This window comes from Myiozetetes cayanensis, unplaced genomic scaffold (genome assembly GCF_022539395.1).
Source record: "Myiozetetes cayanensis isolate MyiCay16 unplaced genomic scaffold, myiCay2020 scf26, whole genome shotgun sequence".
NCBI classification, from domain to species: domain Eukaryota; kingdom Metazoa; phylum Chordata; class Aves; order Passeriformes; family Tyrannidae; genus Myiozetetes; species Myiozetetes cayanensis.
Window position 1 is genome coordinate 4,931,318 of NW_026087477.1, and position 22,874 is coordinate 4,954,191.

The 22,874-nt window shown below is 57.0% G+C and overlaps 1 protein-coding gene across 2 annotated transcripts; it reads left to right on the forward strand.

The window, feature by feature from the left end:
• Positions 1–2,960: 2,960 nt before the first annotated feature.
• On the forward strand, positions 2,961–17,731 carry NRTN (neurturin). 2 transcript variants are annotated; one of them, XM_050321240.1, is made up of 3 exons: positions 2,961–3,083; positions 15,796–16,036; positions 17,283–17,731. In XM_050321240.1, the coding sequence occupies exons 2-3, from the start codon at positions 15,823–15,825 to the stop codon at positions 17,729–17,731; spliced, it is 663 nt and encodes a 220-aa protein (XP_050177197.1). In that variant the 5' UTR covers positions 2,961–3,083; positions 15,796–15,822. The 2 variants fall into 2 exon arrangements, with proteins under 2 accessions (XP_050177197.1, XP_050177198.1); XM_050321241.1 differs by having other exon boundaries at positions 3,014–3,083; positions 15,894–16,036.
• Positions 17,732–22,874: the final 5,143 nt, after the last annotated feature.

Consider the following 22,874-nt stretch of genomic DNA (forward strand, 5'->3'; position numbering starts at 1 on the left):
CATCATTGGTGTCCACCAGCACTTCCACCAGGTGCAACCTTGCAGTTGCATCCCCCTGGGAAAGGTGTTTTATCCCCCAGGATACATGGGAGCCAGCCCCCGGCACGCTCCTTCCCTGGGCCGTTCCAGCTCCTTCCAGTATGGTTGTATTTTATCTGTGGAGCTCTTGTGAGGATTTTGTTCCGTCATCCTGGAATTTTTATGACTCCTTTGTGTGTATATAATGCGATTGCCCTGGAACAGAGGGAAATTAATCATCGTTCCTTTGTTAGTTTTCAGGAATTTTTAATGTCTATGTTTTCGCTCATCTGTCATGTCCAAATGTGGGGTCCACAGGCTATTTGACATTCCAAATGACTTAATTGCTTAGATTTCCCCCCCTGGTGTTTATGGACACTTGTTCCTCGTGGATTTTGCGTGTGACATTCCGTACCGTGGATTTGCCGGCTGCTTCCAATTTTTCACTCCATCCCAGTGGTTCACAACATCCCCTTTTGAGATAGGTCGTGTCTCTGATCTCCCTCATCTCCCACGTGTTGGGAATACCAGCAACCTGCAGCATGGTGGGAATCATGGGAATCCAGGGCTGCTCATGGCTCTTTTAGGATGCTGTGTAAGGAAGATGTCCAAGATGTCACTGCACAGTGTCTGGTACCCGGATTGTGAGCAGGAAACACTGGAAGAGCAAAGGGGAATCTCCAGGATCTGCTCAGGGTCAGCCTGCAAACATCCAGCCTGGAGATGGTTTAAATCCAGAGGGATCAAGGGAGGCTTGACTGGTTGAGAAGAGGCAGCCAAGCCAAATATGAGCGACTCCCAAACCTCCTCCACGAACCAGAGGCTCCCAGTGACGCTCTGGATTCCACTGGTTTGTGATTTTAGGCAGAAGGTGCTGGTACCAACTCTATTAGAGACAACAGGGTGAGCTGTGGGGATCAGGGAATCTCCTGAGTTGGAAGGGACGCCAAGGACCATCAAAGTCCAACTCCTGGCCCAGGACAACCCCAACGATCCCACCACAACAACCAGCTTGGACTGACATTTGGGCTCTTAGCAAACACCACGGGAGGGATGGGAGCTACACGCCCCTAACCATGTCCCACATGTCATTAGGGAAGCGTTAATTAGTGCGAAAGATGCAAATTGTCCCAGGCTGTGCTTCCTGAGCGCTCCGTGAAGCCTCTGCCGCGGCTCCGCAATGGCTCCGACGCTTCCTTGGGCACGTTTGCTCCTGCTCCATCGAGGCTGGTTCCCATTAAATCGTTTGTTTAGCAGCTACTGGGTTTTTGGCAGGACAGCTGTTGCCTTCTGCGGGCGGTGGAGCGGGAGGGGGGTTGGTGGGATGATGTTTGCAGAGCTGTGTCCAGGTGAACCCGTCAGAGAGGAGGGACCCAGCACCCAGCGCTGCTGCCCACCCTGCCCACCCCACCAGCAGCACCCTGGGGGCTCGGGTCACCTCTACAGGTCCTGTTGGGACCTGAAACAACCACGGACCAGGCTCCCTAAACCACTCCTGGGAAGGTCTCCCAGTGGGCCGAGGTCATCCAGATCCCAGAGCCCCCCGTGAACCCCTCCAGACCCAACATGTGCTAAAGAAAACAGTCCCAGCGTATTAATACTTAATAAAAACAAACACTGGGAAGATGGGAGAAGGAATGAGCCAGTCATTAAGGCAGCACTAAGTCTCTCCTCTCTAAATTCCAATCCCTTCTCTTTCCTATGGCCATTGACTCCCCTGCACACCCTGCACCAAGAGCAGCCTCTGGAAATGTGCCTGAGCAGGTCTGTCCCAGCCTGGCTTCTTTCAAAGGGGCCTCTACACCCCCTCCCAAAGCCAGATTTGCCTCTTTTTGGGGTCTCTTCAGCATCTCCACTGCTCACATTGCAAAGCAACTTTCTTGTTTTCCGAGAGGGCAAAGCTGTGCTTGGGTGGGAGAGTGTGGAGAGGAGCCACAGCCAAGGGAGATGTGGCATGGCCGTGGGAGATGCTGCAGGATCAGCAGCTCCAGGAGCCTCCCAGGGCCTTGCAAGGGTTCTCCTCAGCACTTCTCATAGAATCCTGGAATGGTTTGAGTTGGAAGGTTGGGTTGGAAGAGACTTCAAAGAGCATTTCTTCACCAAAAGGGTCGTCCAGCCCTGGCACAGACTGCCCAGGGCAGGAGTCAGGGCTTTTCAGAACTTAATGATTCTGTGATTCTATGAATCAAATCAAACCATTTGGTTCTTACACACCCCCCTCATCTTCAGACAACCCATTCCATGTGCTGATGGGCCTGTCCCAGCTGCCAGCCTTCTCCAGCCTGTCCCATGCCCAGTGGTGATCCTGCTGTGCTCTGGGTGCTTCCTCAGCCTGCAAAACCGGTGTGGGGAAAGCCCCGATGGGAAATGAGAACTGGCTGTGCCAGGAAACCGCTGACAGCTCCGGTGTGCCCCTGCCCAGCCCGGCTCGAGGGGGGGCTTCAATGATGCCCCCAACCACCACGGGGAGGGATGTGCCCACGGCCACGGGAGTTGGGTACCGCTGCCAGGGGAGATTTGGGCACCGAGGCCGGGCTGCCCGCGGCGGGCACGGGCTCCAGGGGCAACACCGGGGGCTCCAAAGGTGGGAAACCGGGGGAAACGAGGCGATGCCGGAGGGGCAGCACCGAGGCTCCGGGGCAGCACCGGGAGGTCTGGCTGTGCTCGGGCGGGGCGGGACCGGCACCGGGAGGGACCGGGGCGGCACCGGGAGGGGCCGGGGCGGGGCCGGGCGGTCCCGTCGGCTCCGCTGCGAGAAGCAGCCGGTGCCTCCTCCGGGGGAGCCGCGGACTCGCTCGGCTGCGGGGCTCGGGCGGCAGCGGGACCGGCACCGGCACCGGGCGGGGCGGGGGAACCGGCCGGCTCCAAACCCGCCTCCCGGCGCGGGGAGGAGGCGGTGGCCGAGCCCCCGCCGCGCTCTCCAGCCCAGCCGAGCCGAGCCGAGCCGAGCCGTGCTAGACTCGCGCCTCTCCTCTGCCTCTCGCCCATGGCGACCCCCGGCCCCACGCGTGCCCCGGCCCCGGCTCGGAGCCGCCGCTGAGCGCTGCCACCGGCCCGGCGTCCAGGTAAGCGGCCCCGGCTCGGGAACGGCTGCCCCGGCTCGGGAGCGGCGGCCCCGGGCACCTGCCCCGCGCCCGGGACGCTCCTGCCCCGCACGGCCCCTGAGGGACCGGGGGCAGCCCCGGGGGTCCCGGCGGAGCCTCTCTGCCCGCGCCGTGCCCGCTCTCAACCCCGCTGGTTATTCCCGTCCCTCCCGCACCCGGCGGGTCCGAACGGGGCAGAACCGGGTCCTTCGGGGGATGGAGGGAGCGGGGGGAGCCCGGCCGCGGTCCCCGCCACCCTGCCGGGGTCGGGGCGGCCCGAGCGGCGGCCGCAGGACTTTGCTTCATACTTGGAGCCCGTCCCGCCACGCAGGAACACAAACACGGCGCGGGACGGCTCCGGGCGCGGAGCGCTCGCAGGAGGGGGGAGATGGGTCCTGTCTAAATATTAGTTTAAGGAACGGAAGGATCGCCAGCCGGCATCTCCAACCCCGTCACCTTCTCCCAGCTCCGGCCGCGCCGCAGTGGTGACCATCTCCAGAGCTCGGCAGGGGCTGGGGGGTGAATATCCCCCCATCCTCGAGGGAGGGAATTTCCCCCTCTCGCTGCGGCTTTAACAAAACAACCCAGACCTCGGGTGTCTTTATTGCACATATATGGTAGCTTGTAGCCGGCCCTGATTTAAATCCCATCGTTGCTTCGGGAGCCGATCTGCAATTAGGCACTGGGTCAAAGGCACGGTTTATCCCAGCAGGAGAAAGGGTTGGACGCTGCTGGAAGCGGCGTGTTAGTCCTGGATGTGTGCTGAGATCCCAGATCTAAAGCCAGGATCGTCAGTGGATCCCTAATTCAGCTTCTCGTGGTCGTGTGTGCCCCTGGATTTAATGGCAGAGGCAGCCGAGCTGGTGGCTGGCACAGGGCAGAGAAATCAAGCAGGGAAGGGGCGTCTCTGTGCTAAATGTTAGGAGGTGTGAGCGCCTGGGTTTGGGGTTTAACCTTTGGTTCAGACCCAAATCTGCCCACTGCGGCGCTGACTCCGGGTTGCAGAGCCGAGCTGGCGATTTCTGCTCCGTGCTGTGTCCTTGGTGTCACCACACCGGCGCCAGGCTCCGGGCTCATCCTGCGCCTCCAGCCGCAGCAGCTCCGGGACTGCGCTGGGGACAAGAATTAGATTTCCCTGGTGCCGCATCCCAAGTTTTTCAGTAGCGCTGGATCTCGGAGAGCTCGCTCAGCCCTGGTCCAGCCCGTGTCCCTCCCGCGGGAAGGCGCAGGGGGGGTGTGGCGCATCCCGATGCCGGCTGCGGGCACCCCGGGAATGCCGAGCTGTCCCTCCTCCTCTGCCATCAGCCCGTGAGTGGCTGCAGCTCTTTGGCAGCAGGATGTGGCTCCTCTGGGATTTGCAAGGGGAGAGCCCGGCACCTTCCAGGCCTCGTGCTTGGGCTGGAAATAAAGGGAGCTGGTCCGGTTTGCTGTGGCACGGCCGGGGGGACACGCAGGCCCTGGCACTGGGGTGGGGGGTGGTGCTGGACACTGCACGGGCCTGGCTGTGGTGGCACTGGGTGCCCTCCCACGGCACAACCATGAATCACATCACACTCGGCCATCTCCCTCCTGGGGCTCCGCTGGGCGGCTCTTCCACGGCCGTGGGGTTGATTTCCACCTTTGGGGGGACTGCAAGGATGGATCTAAGACTGGCACTATCCCCTTTTTGAGGTCAAGATGCTCTAAAACCCGCCCTGCCAGTCGTGTGGCCAGAGCAAGTGTCACCTTGGCTGTCCCCAGGCTGGTGTGGTGGCACTCAGCACACTGAAAACCCTGTGTTCTTCTCAGGAGGGGCCCCTGTGTCGTCCTGCTGAGCCAGGCTGTGGGTTTAGGGGGTACAAGGAGCCCACAGCTCCCTGTCGATGGGACAGCCCATGGGGCAGCTTGTGGTCCCCAGAGGGGCTGAGCCTTGGAAAGAAGGGAGATGCCAAGGGGAGGGAGGGTCCTGGGACCCTGTGTGGGTGCCCAGCACAAGAGGGGCAGTGGTACAGGACTGGTGTGGGCTTTACTGGTGTGGCTTTTACTAGTGTGGGGTTTTTTTCTCCCTGGTCTAAAGCCAAAGCACATGTGCACAGTCCTGTTTCCAGGACCCTTCCTAAGCCCAGCTTGGGCAGCATCATGCTCTGGAAGCTCCCAGGATGCCTGGGAAGAGGGTGAGGATCTGGGTACCACCCACCCCCTCTGTTCCCACCACACCTGGGGTGCTCCATGGGGTGCTCCAATCCCCTGGTCAAGGTGAGCTGCCCACTCCAGCTCCACCATTACCTGGTTGAGCTGCAGAAATCCCACCCAACTCAGCTTTTTTTTTTCTGGGATTTGGCCAGTTTGGGGTAGTCTTTCCCCATTAAACTGGAAGGAGAGGAGGATAATCCCAAACTTGCTCCCTCCCGTGCCGGGGGTGCTGTAGGGATGCTCTCGTGTGAAGGAGCATCCCGGGAGCATCGGAACGAAGCCGCCTCCCTCCGCGCTCTCCCTGGGAAGGGAAACGCCGGAAGCAGCTTCATTCCCATCTCTTCTTCCTCACGAAAGCCGAGAGGGGCTCGCTTTGTAGCTCTGCATCCCAGAGCTAAATCGAAACAGCCTCTTTGCCACCGCGTCGTTCCCCGGAGCGTTTCCTCCCGCCGCCGAGCCGGGGCCGTGCCAGCGCCGTGTCAAGCCCCTCGCAGGCGATGCCACTCGCATCAGCGCCGGCCTTCTGAGGGGGTTTTTCGTTCTGCCGCCACCACATTTCGTTTGTTTTCCTTTCCTTTGAACTTCATCCAAGCCCAGTGTGGAAGGGGCCGGGCGGGGCGGCTGCCGGGAGGGAGGCAGGGCAGCCCTGCCCGGCTCTCGCAGCGCTCCGAGGGGTCGGCATTCCCGCAGCGCGGGAGATATCCCCGCCAGGGGAAGTTCCTCCTTTAGCATCGCTCCCAGGCTGCGATAATCCAAAGCAGGAGTCGCATTTTTCTCCAGTTCAGCAGCTTTTTTTTTTTTTTCTTGCAGAGGAGGGACCTGGCTGTGCGGTGCTTGGGGCAGGGCGGTGAATCCCATCCTGGAGCTCTCCCGGGAGCTGGGAACGGAGATGATTCATGAGCAGAGCCCTGGTTATGGAGCTCCAGGCTTTAGGGAGCACTCCCCCAGTTTCATCTCAGCTCGTTTTAGGTGTGAGGTGGCTGTAAACCCAGCCCAAATCATTCCCAGGTAGAAACACACGGCCCTGGAGGAGCCAAATTTTCAAAGCAAGGAAATAGATTGGGATTTAGGGTTGGATAGAGCAAACACCCATCCTTGAGTGCTCCTGGGAGTTGGGCAAAGCTGCCTGCAGGCCATGGCAGCTCCAGGGGCAGCTGGGTATCAGCTTTTGGTCAAACCCTGGGGGTGGGAACCGACTTTGCTCCATCATTGCCATCTCTGGGCCTCGCTGGTGGTGGCAGTGATGCAGAGCTACCCAGTCCGTGGGCTTCTGTGCAGCTTCTGGAGGCCCTTTTGCCTTTAATAATATTGATTTTGGCTGAAGGAGCTGCCTGGGAGCTCGGGGTGTATTTATTGCTGGCTGTTGTCACTCCCTGACCCTCCCCTATAAAACACCAGGGCCGTGGGACGTGGTGAAGGCAGAGCCCCCAGGCCTGGCACCCTGGGCAGAGCAGGGATTAAAATCCCGAATCCTTGTGGGGTCCATCCCAGTGGTTGTTGTCCCTGAGCAGAGCAGGGTCAGCAAGCCAAAAACCCGAATCCTTGTGGGGTCCATCCCAGTGGTTGTTGTCCCTGAGCAGAGCAGGGTCAGCAAGCCAAAATCCTGAATCCTTGTGGGGTCCATCCCAGTGGTCCCCGAGCAGCTATGCAGGGAAGAACAGGCAGGGGATGGTCCCAGCGAGGTGCTGGAGTGGCTTTTTGGTTTTCCCTGGATTTTTCCCTCTCTGCTGCCTTCCCCACAACAGGCAGCAACACAGGAGGAGTGGGGACCAAATCCAGCCAAAACTTTGGATAGAAACCAAACCGCCTTCATCCCTCAAGCGGCTGCCACGTCCCAGCCGGGGACACCCATCCCATCCTTCCAGGGTGTCCCAGAGGAAGGAATTCCCTCTGATTCAACGCCGTCTCTCACTTCATGAAGTGGTGTTGGCTTATTAAAAGCACATTTTTGAGGCTTAGCAGCTCCACGGAGCCGTCTGGGAGGGACGGTGCCAGTGGCACGTGGCGGGAGGATGCCAGGCAGGGCTGGGCATCCCTAAAACCCACCTGTTTGGTACCCAAGGGTGGTTTGGGGTGGGAAAAGGAGAGGATGGAAGGATCCAGCCAGGATGTGGGTGGTGGGAGCCCTTTGAGAGTGGGCAGTGTGGGCTGTGCCCTGGAAAAGCAGCGCTTTGGGGTGGGATCTTCCCACGGAGGATGGATGGGCAGGAGGGGGGTGGGTCTGACCCCACCTGTCTCCAAGAGCAGGTGGTAAAATCATGGAATGGTTTGGGTGGGAAAGAACCTTAAAGATCATCTCATTCCACACCCTGCCACGGGCAGGGACACCTTCCACTAGTCCAGGTTGCTCCAAGCCCCATCCAAGCTGGCCTTGGGGTGGCTGCATTCCCACTGTCATGTTTTTTATGGCAGCGCAGGGGCAGGAGAAACGATCCCAAATCTTTTACCCACAGCCTGGCCAGATCTGAACCAGAACTGTGGGAGGTAGCACCACCTCTCCCCAGGTGGGAAGGGCAGCATGGCCACAGGTCTCCCTGACTGGGACCAGAGGGGAAACTTGGCTTTTTTTTTGGAACCTGTGTGACTCTTCCCTGTGGAAAATCTCTCATCCCTGAGGCATCCCCGCAGGTTTTCCCTACAGTGACAGGAAAAGCTCAGGGGACACGATGCTGCTCCACTGTATTGGCATGTGATGGTCCATCCCATCACCTCCAGCCCTCTTTATCCCAAGTTTTGAGCTAAAATCCCCGTTCCCAGCCCACTGCAGTTGCTGTCCTGGGAGGAATTTCTCCTCTGCTCGCTGTGGAGCGGTGCTGAGTGCTCCAAGATGTTGGCAGCTGCCTCTGGAGTGGGACAGTAAAGCCTAACAGGATCTCAGTCTGTTCTCCATCCCAAACCCATTGGAAAGGGGTTTTAGTGCAAATTGGATTTGCAAACCTCGCTTGGGTCTCTCTGCCCTCAGCAAAGCTCCGTAATCCCCAGCGGGCACCCGGACGAGCCGGCTCCTCCTGTGCCACGAGGAATCCAACATCCACAGGGAGGAGAGGAGGGAAGCCAGGGGGGGGAATTCCCAGGGCTGGGCATCAACTGCGCTTCTTGCCCGGGATGGTGTTGTGGGATGTGGATGCTACCCCTGGCACAGCTCCTCCTGGCTCATCCCCCCTTCCCGCTTGCAGGAATGCTGGCTTAGGGCAGGATCTGCTTGTCTAGGGATGAAGATGGGAATTATCCAGGTGGGAGCCGAAGGGATCGCGCCAGCACACCTGGGACGTGTGGAAAAGGCAGAGCTGGGACCCTGGGAAAGTCAGGAATTAATATGTGGAGTCTTTGAGCTCCACTGTGCTCCGGGGGGGGTCTTCCAAAGGGGAAACTGAGGAATGCCGTGGCACACTGACCCCCTTCCCAGGGATTTTTGGGAGCTGGAGCCTGTTGTGACACGGAAAACCCTACAAAAGAGGGAAGGGGCAAGCAGGCAGAGCCACAGTGCAGGGGGTGCTGCTGTTCTCTCAGCCCTCTTGCCCTTGTTCCTCTGGCATGTTTTTCCCTCCTGGATCCCACTGGGAGCTTTTCCTTTCTTGGGAAAACGGGAGAATCTTGCCCCCCAGACACCAGCAGCGGTGTCGAAACGGGGCCCAGAGCAGAGCACATCTGGGGCCTGGGCTCCATCCTGCTGCCAAAATGTAAGCTTTTAACCCTCTTTCCCCAGGCACTGGGATTGTTCAAACAAGCCCCAGTAATTAGTTTCCTCTGACAAACCGCCCCTTCTTGGCATCAGGAGGTTATTTAGCAAGGGGGGTGGTGGTGGTGTCGCCCCAGAGACAGAAATAATTGACGTTCAGAGCTCGGGGTTTGGCACGAGAGGGAAAATCTGGGCTGGAGAAACATCCCTGGGGCTGCAGGAGGACGACACAGCAGCACCCAAGGGCGCCCAGCAGTGGCTGGGGGGTCTTTGGCCGGTGTTATCCCTGATTTCCTGCCCGTCTTCACAAACCAGCCTGGCTCGGGTGGGATTCCAAGCCACGTATTTTGATTTTCTCGGCCCATCAGCAAATGGGGTCTGTCTGCAGGGGGTTTCTTGCAGATGTTCCCACCTCGTTCCCTGTTCTGGTGTTATTTACCACTCCCCCCCGGGCAGTGCCCTGAATCATTTTGATATCAATTAATCTCTTAATTACTCACCTTCTTCCCATAAAGGGCGGCTCCTGCCGCTGCTTAGACCTGACGGAATCGGCTTAGGGAGGGTTTTTGGGTTGCTGCAGCCGAGGTGACCTTGGTGGAGCTGTCACACCTCGCCAGGGTCGGTATGGGGACACGGATCCACCTCCCCCCCACCCCCAGAGACCACAATTTGGGGACCACAAGCCGAGACCACGACCTCAGATCACACCACCCTGAGAGGATTTTTCATGCTCCTGCTGCTTTCAGCTGGAAGAATAATGAATATCCCCCCAAAATGTGCTGGTTTCAATGCTTTTCTCACAGCTAGGGGGGGTGAGGAGGGTTAGGGGTGCAGGGCTCGGTGGGGGTGTCCCCAAGGTGTCCCTGAGCCGGGCTGGGTGAGCCCTGCAGTGGGTTGTGCTGCATCAAACCGGGCTTTTCTTCAATGCTGATTGATATTTCAGCTGCGTTCCTGCCTCCGGCGTGTCCCGGAGAGAGTGACGGGGGAAAGGGGGGGAAAACCACGGGAAGCAGAGGATGGAGGGGAAGCAGCACCGTTATTTGCCCTTGCAGGGATGGGCTAAGCCCAGCTGGGGCTGAACTGGTCCCAAACTGGTGCCAGGGAGCAGAAATCACTGCGCTTGGCTCCACATCCAGCGGGATTCCCTCCAATCCCCCCCCCCGCCGGGCGCCTGCTGCTTATCCTGGTAATTAATGACACAAAAGCCCAGGTGAGACCTCCAGGAAAGGAATCAAAGGCTCTGCTGCTGCTGCTGCTGCTGCTTTCCAGGGCACGGATGGATCCTGCTGGGACAGGGGCCTCCCCACAACCCGCAGATGGTGGGAGTGGGAATCCAACGGGAGGGACAGGAGATGGTGAGAGGGGTCAGCACCATCCCCGTGGCTGTCTGGAGGATTCCTCAGAGAAATCCAGCCCCAAAGCAGGGCTGAGTGGAGCTCTGGGGGGTGTGGGGAGAGGGGAGTGGGTTGTGGCTGTGGGGTCTCCGGGCTGGGGGTGCTGGTGGGTTTTCCATCCTGGTGAGTTTGGCATGTGCCCGGGGAAACCGGCACGGCTTAGGGTGCAGGAGGCTGTCCCTGCCATGCAGGGGTGGCTTAAGGTGCCCCTTGGCCCTGGCACAGATTGGGGATTTTCCTCCCCTGCGCTCCTTTCCCTGCTGGAGGAGCTCCAGACCCCTCGCTGGATGGGGCTTGGAGCACCTTGGAGCAGGGGAAGGTGCCCCTGCCCGTGACGTGGAGTGAGATGGGCTTTAAAATCCCTTCCAACCCAAACCATTCCACGATTCTATGGAACAGTGGGAATATGGACAGGGCCAGGGGATGCTCCATTGGATGGAAACCACCAGGGCTTCCTTCTCCAGCCACAACCTGGAGTATGCCAGTGGCCTCCCCACTGGCATCACCCACAGGCTTCCCTTGGCTGATCCTTCCCGAGTGTCCCCTCAGAGTGGGGCAGGAGGGGGGGGCTGCTCTTCCATCTTATTTTTATCACGCTGAGGGGGCTGTGGGTGGGTTTTTCTCTCTCTCCAGCTGCTCTGGAGAGACGTTAAAACCGATTGAGCCCGCCTGTAAATGCCATGTGGGTGTGGGAACGGCGCGCTGTGCCGAGGGCTGGCGTGCTCAGCCCAGGGGCTCCCTGTGCCGATGGGAATTCTACCACTTCCCCCCTCCCCACCACCATCCCAGCTCCCCCTCCACTGTCCCACGTCCCTGCTCCCTCACTGACACCACCCTTCCTCAAAGGGGGTGCCCCAAAAGGCTTTCCCAGAGGAGCTGGGCTGGGTCCCAGGGATGAGGGTCTGGCTGGTTTGTGGGCAGCCCAATTTTTTTTGGGGGGGGTTGAGGCTGTGGGAGGAGCTGTGGAGCCCCTCTGCTCAGGCTGGTTTTCACTCAGGGAAAGCAGATCCATGTGTCCCTGCTGGGCTCTGGTTTTGCTTAGGGGGGCAGAGGGAAGAGCTGGGAAGGGAGGGAAGAGCAGGGATGGGGCTGAGAGGGGAACAGGCCATGCCTGCCACCAGCTTTGGCACCCAAATCAGGAGGCCATGCCAGTGATGGGCTGGGAGAGCTGCTGGTGAGCACAGAGGAGCCCCTGCCCCCTGTCCCCAGCCAAGGGGTTATCCCCAGGGAGATGGTGGCGCTCCCTGTCCCCACAGCGGAGCTGGAGTTGGGATCATGGGGCTTTTTTCCCCTCCTCATTTGTGTACTCACTCACTGCTCTCAACATTCCCCATTCTGGGGCCAGTTGGGGCATTTTGGGGCCAATTTGAGCATTTTGGGGCTGGTTTGACCCTGGGGCACTGACCTCCTCGCTGCAGCTCCGGTATCCCCAGTGCCAGCATCCATCCTTGCTGGGGGTGTTGGAGGGGTTCCACTCCCAAAAAATAATGTCAGGAGCTTGTGATCAGTTTTGGGGAAATGTCTGAGGCAATTTTGGGGAAGGTCTGAGACAATTTTGGGGAAAGAATGAGGAAGTTTTGGGGAAGATCCTAAGGGATTCTTGAGGAAGGTCTGAGGAAGTTTTGGGGAAGGTCTGAGGCAATTTTAGGGAAGGCCTGAAGTTTTGAGGATGGTCTGAAGAAACTTTGAAGAAGGTTTGGGGGTGGTCTGAAGTTCTGGTGATGGTCTACCCAGGTGGCCTCTCCACCACCCCCCTTCCCCTCCACAACCATCCCACCACACCCTCCGAGCGGGACCGGGCATTGATCTGGAAGCTGCTGCTGGAGGAGCTGCTTTTCCAGCAGCCCCTGGAGCTGCTGCACCACGAGCCTGGATGGAAATTGTTTAATTCCTGCGGGATGAGTCACAGGGAGCTGGGATTTCAAAGCCTCTTGGCTCCCATGTAAGGCCCTCAAATAAACAGAGCGTGGCAGGTGGAAGCTCTCCCTGATGTCCCGTCAAGGACTTTCATCTTTCCAAGTGGTTTGCGTTGCCAAAAATCCTTGGGCTTCAATCCATTCTTGCCATGGCTGAGGGCTGAGAGCTGGAAAATAATGAATCAATGCCCGGAAACATGAATCGACGGAAAATTTATGGCACACTTATCATATAATGCCTTTTGGGCTCTCTGCTTTTGAAGCATCAGCGCTGAAGGTTTTGGCCTCTCCTCCTTCCCCTCTCCAGCAGGGAGGATTTGGGGGTGATAGGACAAAGCTCCCCTTCCCATCCCTCATCTCATGGCTCTGGGAGCTTTAAGGAGCCAGTGGATGGTGGAGAGAAATCCCAAGAGTCTGCTGGAAACGTCCCCGTGGGGATGAGAGCAGGGCAGGTGGTGGCCAGAGAAGGTTCAGGAGGTTCATGATGGAGTGGTTTTAGTGGTTCCTGCCAGACAGGGCTGGTTTTGGGGCTGTCCAGCCAGGAAGGGTCTCCTGTAGGATTGAGTTTCCCCTCTTGGCAGCAGGAGCAGCACGTTGTGATCACATCCCCACGGATTGTCAGGAGAATGCAGGAAAAACAGGGAGCTTTCGGGCTGTTCTCCAGGAGAAAAGCTGAGCTCAAACTCTGGCCTTTCATCAAGATCCCCAGGTCCCTCCCTGGAGAGCTGGAGAGGGACTTGAGACAAGGGATGGAGTGACAGGACACAGGGAGTGGCTTCCCACTGCCAGAGGGTGGGGATAGGTGGGATATTGGGAAGGAATTCTTGGCTGGGAGGGTGGGCAGGCCCTGGCACAGGTTGCCCAGAGAAGCTGTGGCTGCCCCAGCCCTGGAAGTGTCCAAGGCCAGGCTGGCCAGGGCTGGGCTTTGCAGTCTGTGGCTTTTAAAGGAGAGAAACCCGAGGGCAAAGCCTGGAATCCCTCCCCTGTTATTGTTTTGCACGTTGGAACTGGTGATTTTAAGTCTTCTGAAAGGTCACAGGCGAGTGGGTGGGGGCCAGAATTCCTGGCTGCCTGAACAGGAGGCTTTTTTTTATGGGAAGTGCAGCGAGGCTGAAACCACTCTCCTAAAATTTTATGGGCTTTGCAACAAGCCCAGGGCCCTTTCCCAGGTGGCAGGATCGAGTGTCACAGCTTTGCTCCATCACAACCCTTTCACCCCCGGGGCAGAGGGGGCTGAATCCCCACCCCAGATCATGAAGGTTGAGCTCAGGGGTTGCTCTTATTTACCAAGGAGAAATGGGAATTTAAGGCACCTGATTATCATGGAAACATGTGGAATGGTTTGGGTTGGAAAGGACCTTGAACATCATCCAGTCCCACCCTCTTCCACTAGCCCAGGTTGCTCCAACCTGGCCTTGGACACTTCCAGGGATGGGGCAGCCACAGCTGCTCTGGGCAACCTGTGCCCACCCTCACAGGGAGGAATTCCTGCCCAATATCCCATCCAACCCTGCCCTTTTCTAGTTGGAAGCCATTTCCCCCTTGTCCCATCACCATCCCCACTAAGTCCTATCACGATGAAGAACATAAATAGGAAACATCCAACGTGCTCCATCATCCTCCAACACCCTCCATCACTCTCCTTCCGGATGGGGAGCCCAGCTCTTCCTTGGCTCCACGGGATGGGAACAAACCAGAAGCAAACAGGGCTGGCACCATCCCCTTCTGGTGCTCCCAGTGCTCCCAGCAGCCTCTCCCAGCTCCCATCCCGCTCCGGTGCTCATCATCACCACGTCCCGGCCCGCCAGGATCCCATCCCCTTCCCTCCTTATATGGCCAAACCATTCTTTTTCCTATCTTGGCATTGTTTATAGCCCAGCTGAAAATATTTAGACTCTGGCTGGATTCTCCAATTGCCCCGTAACCTACAGGGTATCTTATTCCTGGTGGTTAATGTGGAATTATCTGCATCCTATAAAATCGAGGGATGTGGCTGTCAGGGGTGTTTGTTTTCTGCAACAAAAGTAGAAGCAAACATGTCAAATCCCAAATTAAAATAAACATTCACACACCCCAGTAAACTATATTTGGCCAATATTGTGAAACAGGGATTGCTGGGGGGTTTTTTTGTCCTCCCTTTTTTTTTTTTTTTTAATGCCCCCCCTGGAAAATTTATTTGCAAAGGAAAAATATTTGGGGTTTGCAAGGAACTGAAACAAAAAAAAAAAGAAGAAAGGGGGGGCCAGGAGGCAACTGGGAGTCCATGCTGCTTCCCAGAGCCTGGCTTTACTGGCATTTCATGGCTCAGGGATGGGAGCACAGACCCCACTGCAGGGTCAGGGGTAAAATCCCACCAGATCCAACCTGCTTGGGATGGAGATTATGGAATGGTGGAAGGGGAGAGCCCAGCTGGCCCTGAGGGACGTGCCAGAGGGATTTGGGGTGGGATCTGTGCTTTGGGAAACTGCTGGGCTGTGACTCTGGGTGGTCAGCACAGGTGAGGGTCCCGGTCCCGCTGCAATCCGTGCAGCCACCCTGGGATGCTCCAGCCCCTCCTGTTCATTTTTCCAGAGGTTTCCATGGTTTTTGGTGGAGCTGCCATGGGGGAGGGGTCTGGGCTCTGGTTGCACCTCTGTGTGGGGGGATGGCAGGAGGGGAGTGCTGGTGCTCTGTGTGCTCATGGAAGGACAGGGACATCGAACCACACCAGAGCGGGGATGAAGGAGGGGGAGATGGAGCCAGGGGCTCCTCCTGAGGGAAATTCCTTGTGGAAAAGGTGCCACAGGATGGGGTGGCATTGGTTTGCCTGTCCCCACCCGCTGTGATGCCACGTGAGGAAACCTGGGTGGAGGGAGAGGAGGTGGGAACTCACCTGCCCAGGCAGCTGAGGGTGTCAGGAGGGGCTGGATGAGGCCACCACCTCACCCCCATTGGTGCCACGCTGTGCCCGTTGCCACCACCTTGTCCCCACTGGTGCCACCTTGACCCTATTGCCTTGAACCCGTTTCCATCACCTTGACCCCATTTCCATCCCTTAACTCTGCTGCCATCACCTTGACCCTATTGCTGGCACCCTGACCCTATTGCCATCACCTTGTCCCCATTTCCATCACCTTCACCCCAGTTCCATCACCTTGACCCTGTTTCCATCCCTTAACTCTGTTCCCAGCACCTTGTCCCTATTGCCATTACCTTGACCCCATTGCCATTACCTTGACCCCAATTCCATCATCCTGGCCCCATTTCCATGACCATGTCCCTGCTGCCATCACCTTGTCCCCAGTGGTGCCACCTCCATCCCCATTGCCACCACCCCCCAACACCCTCCCTCACCAGTGTCCTAGCACATCCCTGGGCTCCTCCACGCCTCACTTTCCCTCTCCCAACACCAAACCAGCCCCAGGAGGGAGGCAGGAGCCAAGGGGACGCCGCTGATCCCACAGGAGACGGGGAGGGGGTGCAGGGAAGAGGGGATGACGAGTGAGGGGGGCGAGGGCCGCGCACTAAGGATGTTTGTTTTGCCTGTTTTGCAGAGCTCCAATGTTCTGACTCGCTCTAAGATGAAGGTATGGAAGTTTGCAGCCATTGCATCGATGCTCCTCAGTTCCGTGTTGTCCATTTTGGTTTGTAGAGACATGTTCAGCGGGAGCCGGGAATTCAGCCCCTCGTCTTCCTCGCCGCCTTCCTCCTCTTCCTCCTCTCCCTCCTCGCTGCCGGCGGCTCCACGGAGATCCCCACGGGCCCTGCAGCGCCACGGCTCTCTGCTCTCCCAGTGTAAGCTCCTGCAACCCCATCCTCAGTGGTCATTCCCCCTCCTGATCCCACAGTTTTCCCTCAAAACCCCCGCTGGGTTGTTCCCCACCATCCAACCATCCCCATTCCCGGGATTTAAAGAGGAATTTGAGGGCGACAGGGCACCAAACCTTGGTGTGAACAGCTCTGCACGGAGGGGAACCCAAACAGCTCATCTTGCTGCAAAGAACCTCCTTTTTTCATTTTTTCACTCCAAATGGCTTTGTTTAGGGAATTTTTTTTTTTTTTTTTTTTTATTTCTGTGCTATTTTTCACAAATGGAAAATGTCAAACAGGAGCTGAGGATGAGGGGACTGGCAGTGGTTCCCGCTCCGCTCCCTGAGGGCTGGAAACCTCCACGTGTTTGTTTGGATTCCAAACCAGAGGAACAGCTTTTCTTTTTTTTTTTTTTTTTTTTTTGGGGTGGAAATTTGGAAATCGATGACAAGCTGTCAAGTGGCGCTTTCCTCTTCTCTTCCCTGCGCCTCCCGTGGAGCTCAGCTGGATAAAGCCTGGATTTAGGGTTGGGACAAAGGGATGTGGGTGTTGCCAGCAGTGATTGGGGACAGTTGGTGTGTTGGCTGCTGGTCTTGGGGTCTTGGGGGGGGCAGCTCTTCCCCCTCCCCAACCAGAGTGAAATGGTTCAAATGGGAAATTTATTGGTGTTTCTCCCCAAATCCACCTGCCCCAAGGGATCTCCATCCTTGGGGACATCCTCCCAGCACTAGGGAATTTCCATCTCTGGGGCATGTCCTCCCACCCCAAGGAACTTTTGTCCTGGGGGATGTTGTCCCATCTCAGGGGATCTCCATCCTGGGCAGGAGGGTTCAGCAACCCCAGGAGATCTCCATCTCCAGGGACATCCATCCATCCACCCCAAGGGAGCTCCATCCTAGGGCATGTCCATTCACCCCAAGGGAGCTCCATCCTAGGGCATGTCCATCCACCCCAAGGGAGCTCCATCCTAGGGCATGTCCATCCACCCCAAGGGAGCTCCATCCTAGGGCATGTCCACCCACCCCAGGGAATCTCCATCTTGGGGGACATCCATCCCCTCCAAAGGACCTCTGTGCTGGAGGATCCTAAGATCCTCATCCATAGAGGATCCTCCCATCTCCATCCTACAGGACATCCACCCGCCCCAAGGCACCCGCATCCGGGGGGTTTCATCCTCCCACCCCCCCAGGAAATCCCAATCCCTGCCCTAACATCCCTCTTTCCCTTGCAGACAGCAGCCTGCTGGAGAGCTACACCGAGGGGGAGATCCGGCAGCTGGTCTCGGCGCTGGTGGAGCGCTACAGCCAGGCCATGAACTCGGGGGGCCACGAGCTGCCGCTCTTCCCGCGGGCTGGGGGCCGCCGCAAGCGCGCCCGCGCCCGCCACAAACCCTGCGAGCTGCGGGAGCTGGAGGTGAGCGTCAGCGAGCTGGGCCTGGGCTACGAGTCGGACGAGACGGTGCTTTTCCGCTACTGCAGCGGCACCTGCGAGGCCGCCGTGCGCAGCTACGACCTGTCGCTCAAGAGCATGAGGAGCCGCCGGCGCATCAGGAGGGAGAAGGTGCGGGCGCGGCCCTGCTGTCGCCCGCTGGCCTACGACGACGACGTGTCCTTCCTGGACGCCTACAACCGCTACTACACCGTCAACGAGCTCTCGGCCAAGGAGTGCGGCTGCGTCTGACGCCCCACCGGGAGACGGGGAAAGGGAGAGGCGACAGCCCCAGCGCCCGGAGCTTGGGGATGGCGGGAAGAGCGGGATGGAGCGGCTGGAGGAGGAGGAGGAGGAGGAGGAGGGACTGAGCCGCTGGCGCATCCTTGGCGTCGCCATCCCGAGGACTAGAGACACGGCTGGTGGTGCTGGCGGAGGTTGTCGTGGGTGGGGGGCTGTTGTCACCTCCAGAGGGTCCTTGTGAGCCCCTCCAGGGGTGGCCCAGGGGGTCCCTGTTGCCCCCCTGCCAGAGGTGACAGCGGGTGTGCCCAGGGACATCACGTGCCACCCGTGTCACACCTGCCAGTCATGTGACCTGCCCCTGGGAGAGGGCTGGGGGGGTCACAAGGCAGGTGTCCCCTGCTCGGGGTGGTCCCCACGTGCCAGGGGTTCCGTGTGGGGTGTGCAGCACGTGCTGGTGTGGTGACGGTGAGCATGGGGTGGTGTGGGGGTGTTGCTGCCTGTGGAGTAGTGCCGGTGGCGTGTGGGGCTGGACGGGGTGTGCTGCACACACAGCGAGTGTTTTGGGGTGTGCTGGACACACACTGTGTGTTTTGGGGTGTCCTGCACACATGGTGTGTTTTGGAGTGTGCTGAACACACACTGTGTGTTTTGGGGTGTCCAGGACACACACTGTGTGTTTTGGAGTGTGCTGAACACACACTGTGTGTTTTGGGGTGTCCAGCACACATGCAGTGAGTGTTTTGGGGTGTCCAGGACACACACTGTGTGTTTTGGGGTGTCCAGCACACATGCAGTGAGTGTTTTGGGGTGTCCAGCACACACACTGCGTGTTTTGGGGTGTGCTGCACACACACTGTGTGTTTTGGGGTGCATTCCAGGTTCAGAGTGTGTCACACAGCTACAGGTGCCCTGAGCCCTGCACTCTGCAGCTGGGAGGGGGGGGTTTCCCAGACTTTTGTGACCTCCCTTCTCTGCCCAGGGACAATTCAGCCCCCAAATCCCCACGTCTGGGGGCAGAGGAAGCACCCACAGTGGTTTGTGAGAGGCTCTGGCTCCGCTCGTGCCCCTTTTGCCATCGTCTCATTCCAGCAGCCCTGGGGGCTTTGCTTCTTACAACTCGGGATAATCTGAATAACTGGATTAACCTCCCGTGCCCCCGCCACGGGCAGCTGGGCTGGAGCCCAGGGAGGTGACACAACCTCACCGGGCCACCAGCAGAGCGGTGGCACTTCCTGGGGCTGGCAGGAGCATTCCTGGTTTGGCATCTCCCAAAAAAATCCGCTCAGCTCTCCCAGGAGCATCCCCCCAACAGCCAGAATGGTGCGGGAGAGGGGACTGGGGCCTGGCTTTGGCTCCCCTCACATTTACAGCAGTGTCACTGCTGTTTACTCTGCAGGGAGATAAACGAGCCCGCAGACTTTCACGTTCCCTGGGCAGGCTCGATTTGTTGCCTGGGATTGATGGGTTTTTTTCTCCCCCTTGGCTCCCTTCCCAGAAAAAGCAAATCATAAACAGAAGGAGAATATTGGTGTCATGTCCTGGGCATTAACCAACAGCGAGGGAAAATGCTCCGTGTGCAGCTCCCCCCTGTCACGGAGTCATCCCAGCTCCTCACTCTGGAGAAATTGGGGAGGGGGGGGGAAAATTCCATGTCCCTTCATCCCAAGGTGGAGGAGGGCTTTGTGTCCATGATCCCAGCAGCCCAGGGATGGTGCTGCAGGATTTAGGGGAGCAGGGGAAGCCATCCCGAGGATGGGATGGGGTGGGATGGGAGAGCTGTGTGTGTGTGAGCAGCTGCATTCCCGACCTCCTCAAAGGGGCAGGATTTAGGGGATCAGGTTGGCATCCCCTGGGATGGGATGGGAGATGGGAGACAGCATCTCCTGTGTGTGACCAGCCACATTCCCAACCTCCTCAACGGACCAGGCTGGTGGGTCTATTTTTTTTTTTTCCCCCTTTGCTTTTCATCCAAACGTGGCTCTTGGCTGAGCGGAGCCAGGATGTAGTGAGGGAATATAAACACCATCCTTCAGCAGGGCTGGCAGCCTGCACTCTGTAACACTGAGTTTTCCCTGCACTTTGGGAAAAAGGAGGAGGCAGCTGAGCCAAGAGGGGTGGGAGGGGTGAAATACCCCCCCCCTACTCCCAGGGGTGAACCTGCATCCCGGGAATGGGAATGTGGCTGAAAGCAGAGACACCCCACACTCCAGGTGCAGGCATATCCCCGAACCAAGGTGTGTTTGCACCCCTAGATTTGGCTGGAAAGGGAAAAAGTGGCAAAAAATAATCAGCTGGAGGATGGGAACAGCAGACGGGCAGCGGGAGCAGCGCCGGATCAGCGGCTCGGGATGGATTTTAAGGGAAAAAAAAGCACCCAAATCTAATAATAATAATAATAATAATAACAATAACGGGCCTCTCAAGGGCTTGGGCGCTTTCCAGGTCTCGCTGCCATAAAACTAAAATTAGTTTTCTTGCAGAAGCCTCCAGTGAAACAACAAAAAAAAAAAAGAAAGGGAACCGGAGCAATAAAGGCAGGGAAGGTGTTGTGGAAGCAGTGCAGGACCCGGCACCTCGGAGGGGCATTTGGAGCAGGAGCTGCCTCTCTGCTCACAGCACCCTGTGCCCAGGGAGTGGTGGAGTGTTTGCACCCTGCTTTGGGACATTTCTGGGCAGAATTTTGGGATCTAGGGAGCCTTGCTTGGCAGGCACCTGGCCAAGGGACCCTCCTCTCACCAGGACGGTGGTGGGAGCAGCAGGAAGATGAGGGGATGTGGGAGCAGGTGGAGAAGGCTCAGGGTGGGACATCTCCCAGCTGTCAACCCTCCCCTCAGCTGCCCCATTCCCAGTACAAATCCAGCTTGGAACCCCCAAAAGTTGGGAAGAAACCCCGACTCAAACCAACAGGAATAGCTCCAATCCATCATTTTTTGCTCTTTTTCCCCCATTTCCCCCTTGTTGGCACCAGAGGGGACATCCCCCTCTGCCACACACTGCTTCTGATGCTTTTTTTTTTTTTTTTGGGAGCAGCTGGAGTTTGGAACCACAAAAAATCCCTGATGGGCTCTTGGGGTGAGCTGAGGCATTGTAGTGAGGCCAAAAGGATGGATTCTGCTTCCGTGTCTTCCATGGGGCTCCTGCAGCTCCACCGGTGCCATCCCACGTCACTGCTCAGCCCTGGAAATGTGGTTCCAATAGGTTTCCCTAATGCTTTCCATTTCTCCAGCCCTCTCTGCTGTAATAGGAGCTGGAGCTGTCCAGAAGAATGTCTACAATGCAGAAAGAGGGAGGAAAAAAAAAAAAAAAAAAAAGATGGAAAATTCCCTCCCCAAAGCTGCAGCAGGATCGCATCTGGCTCCTTCCTCCTCCTCCCACGTGTTATTTCATATTAATATTAATAATAATAATAACAACCCGTGTGCAACATCTGTCAGGGAGGATCTGGGGGTTGGTTTTTGCTGCAGCTTTGCTGTTCCCAGCCCGGGAGAGGAGGGGTTGGGAAATCAGGAGGTTGGGAGGCACGAGGAGATGTTTGAAATCGCCCTCACGGTTGTGACAGCACCAGAGATGAGGGTGGTGTTCTCCCAGCTCTCCAGCCACAGGTTATGGGATGTTCCAGGAGGTTTACTCTGCACATCTCTGGGTGTTCACGCTGTGTTTGGGGCAGGAAGGATCCAGGATTTCAGGATCCACCCATCCCGCGCTGATCCCGTTTGCTGCTGGGGTCTCGCTCCCGGTTTGGTGTCGGGGAGCGGGAATTGGGTTTAGGATCGTTGTTTCCACTCTCAAGGGAAGCATTCCCTGATTAACCAGCTCCAGGATCCTGCTGGGGAGAAGGGGTTTTCCTGGTTTATCCAGGTAAATTGTGTGTTGGTGGTGTTCAAAGCCTTGGTTTTCTTCCTGTTGGAAAGAGGGAATGGGGTGGCCACGTGTGTCCCTCCTGGGCCTCGGAGGGGAGGAAAGGGAAAAGGGGGGAAAATGGAAATAAAAGGAAAAAAGGACAAAAAGAGGGGAAGAGGAAAGGGAAAAGGAGAGAGGGAAAAAGGGGAAAAGGAAATAAAATGAAAGGAAGGAACAGGGGGAAGAAAAAGGGGTGAGAAGGGGGAAGAGGGAAAAAAGGAAAGGAAATGAAAGGAAGGAAAAAGGGGAAAGAAAAATGGGGAAATGAGAAGGGGAAAGGAAAAGAGGGGGGAAAGGGGAAAAAGGAAATGAAAAGAAGAAAAAGGGGGAAGAAAAAGAGGAGATAAGGAAAAGATAAGATTAAGAAAGGATAAAAGGAGGGGAATGGAAAAAAATGAAAAGGAAAAATGAGGGGAAAGGAAAAAGGGGGGAAAGAGAAAGAAGAGGGAAAGAAAAAAGGGGAAAGAGAAAAAGGAGAGAAATTAAAAGGGTTAAGGAAAAGGGAAAATGAAAAAAGGAGGGAAAGGAAGAAAGGGGGAAAGGAAAAAAGGAGGGAAAGGAAAAAAAGGGTTAAGAGATAAAAGGAAATGAAAAGAAGGGAAAAGGGAGGAAGGAAAAAAGGGGGAAAGGAAGAAAGAGTTAAAAGGAAAAAAGGAAAAGAAGGGGAAAAGGAGGGAGAAGAAAAAAGAAAAGCAAAAAAAAAAAGGATAAAAGGGAAAAAAGAAAAAGGGGCAAAGGAAAAAAGGGACAAAAGAGGGGGGGAAAAAAAAGGGAAAAAAAAGGTAGAAACGGGGGAAAGGCAAAGAGGAGCCTTTTTCCCGTGCTGGGAGCAGAATCCCCTCGGTCCAACCCCGGCTCCGCCCAGATTCTCCCCTTTCCCTGCCGGAATTGTCGGGCCCCGGGGCCCGGCTGCAGAAGTGGATGCAATGCATCTGTATTTTGGATACTCTATTTATTGGAAGTAACTTATGTTATTTATTTGGGCCCCTCCCGCGCCCTTTTGTACGTTATTTATTGACCCCGCGGGGCCGAGGGCAGGTGACTTTTATTGCGTTTGTATCATTTATCCGGAACTTTTTTTTTGGGGGGGGGAAGGCGGGGGAGGGGGATTAATAAATAATAATAATAAAAAACAAAGCTGTTTGATCTTTTTTTTTGTTAAACAAACCCGAACTCGGCGGGGGGGGAGGGGGAGCTGTTCGAAGTGAAAATAAAAAGAGGATTCTTCTCCCTGTTCCTGGTTCCCAGGAGC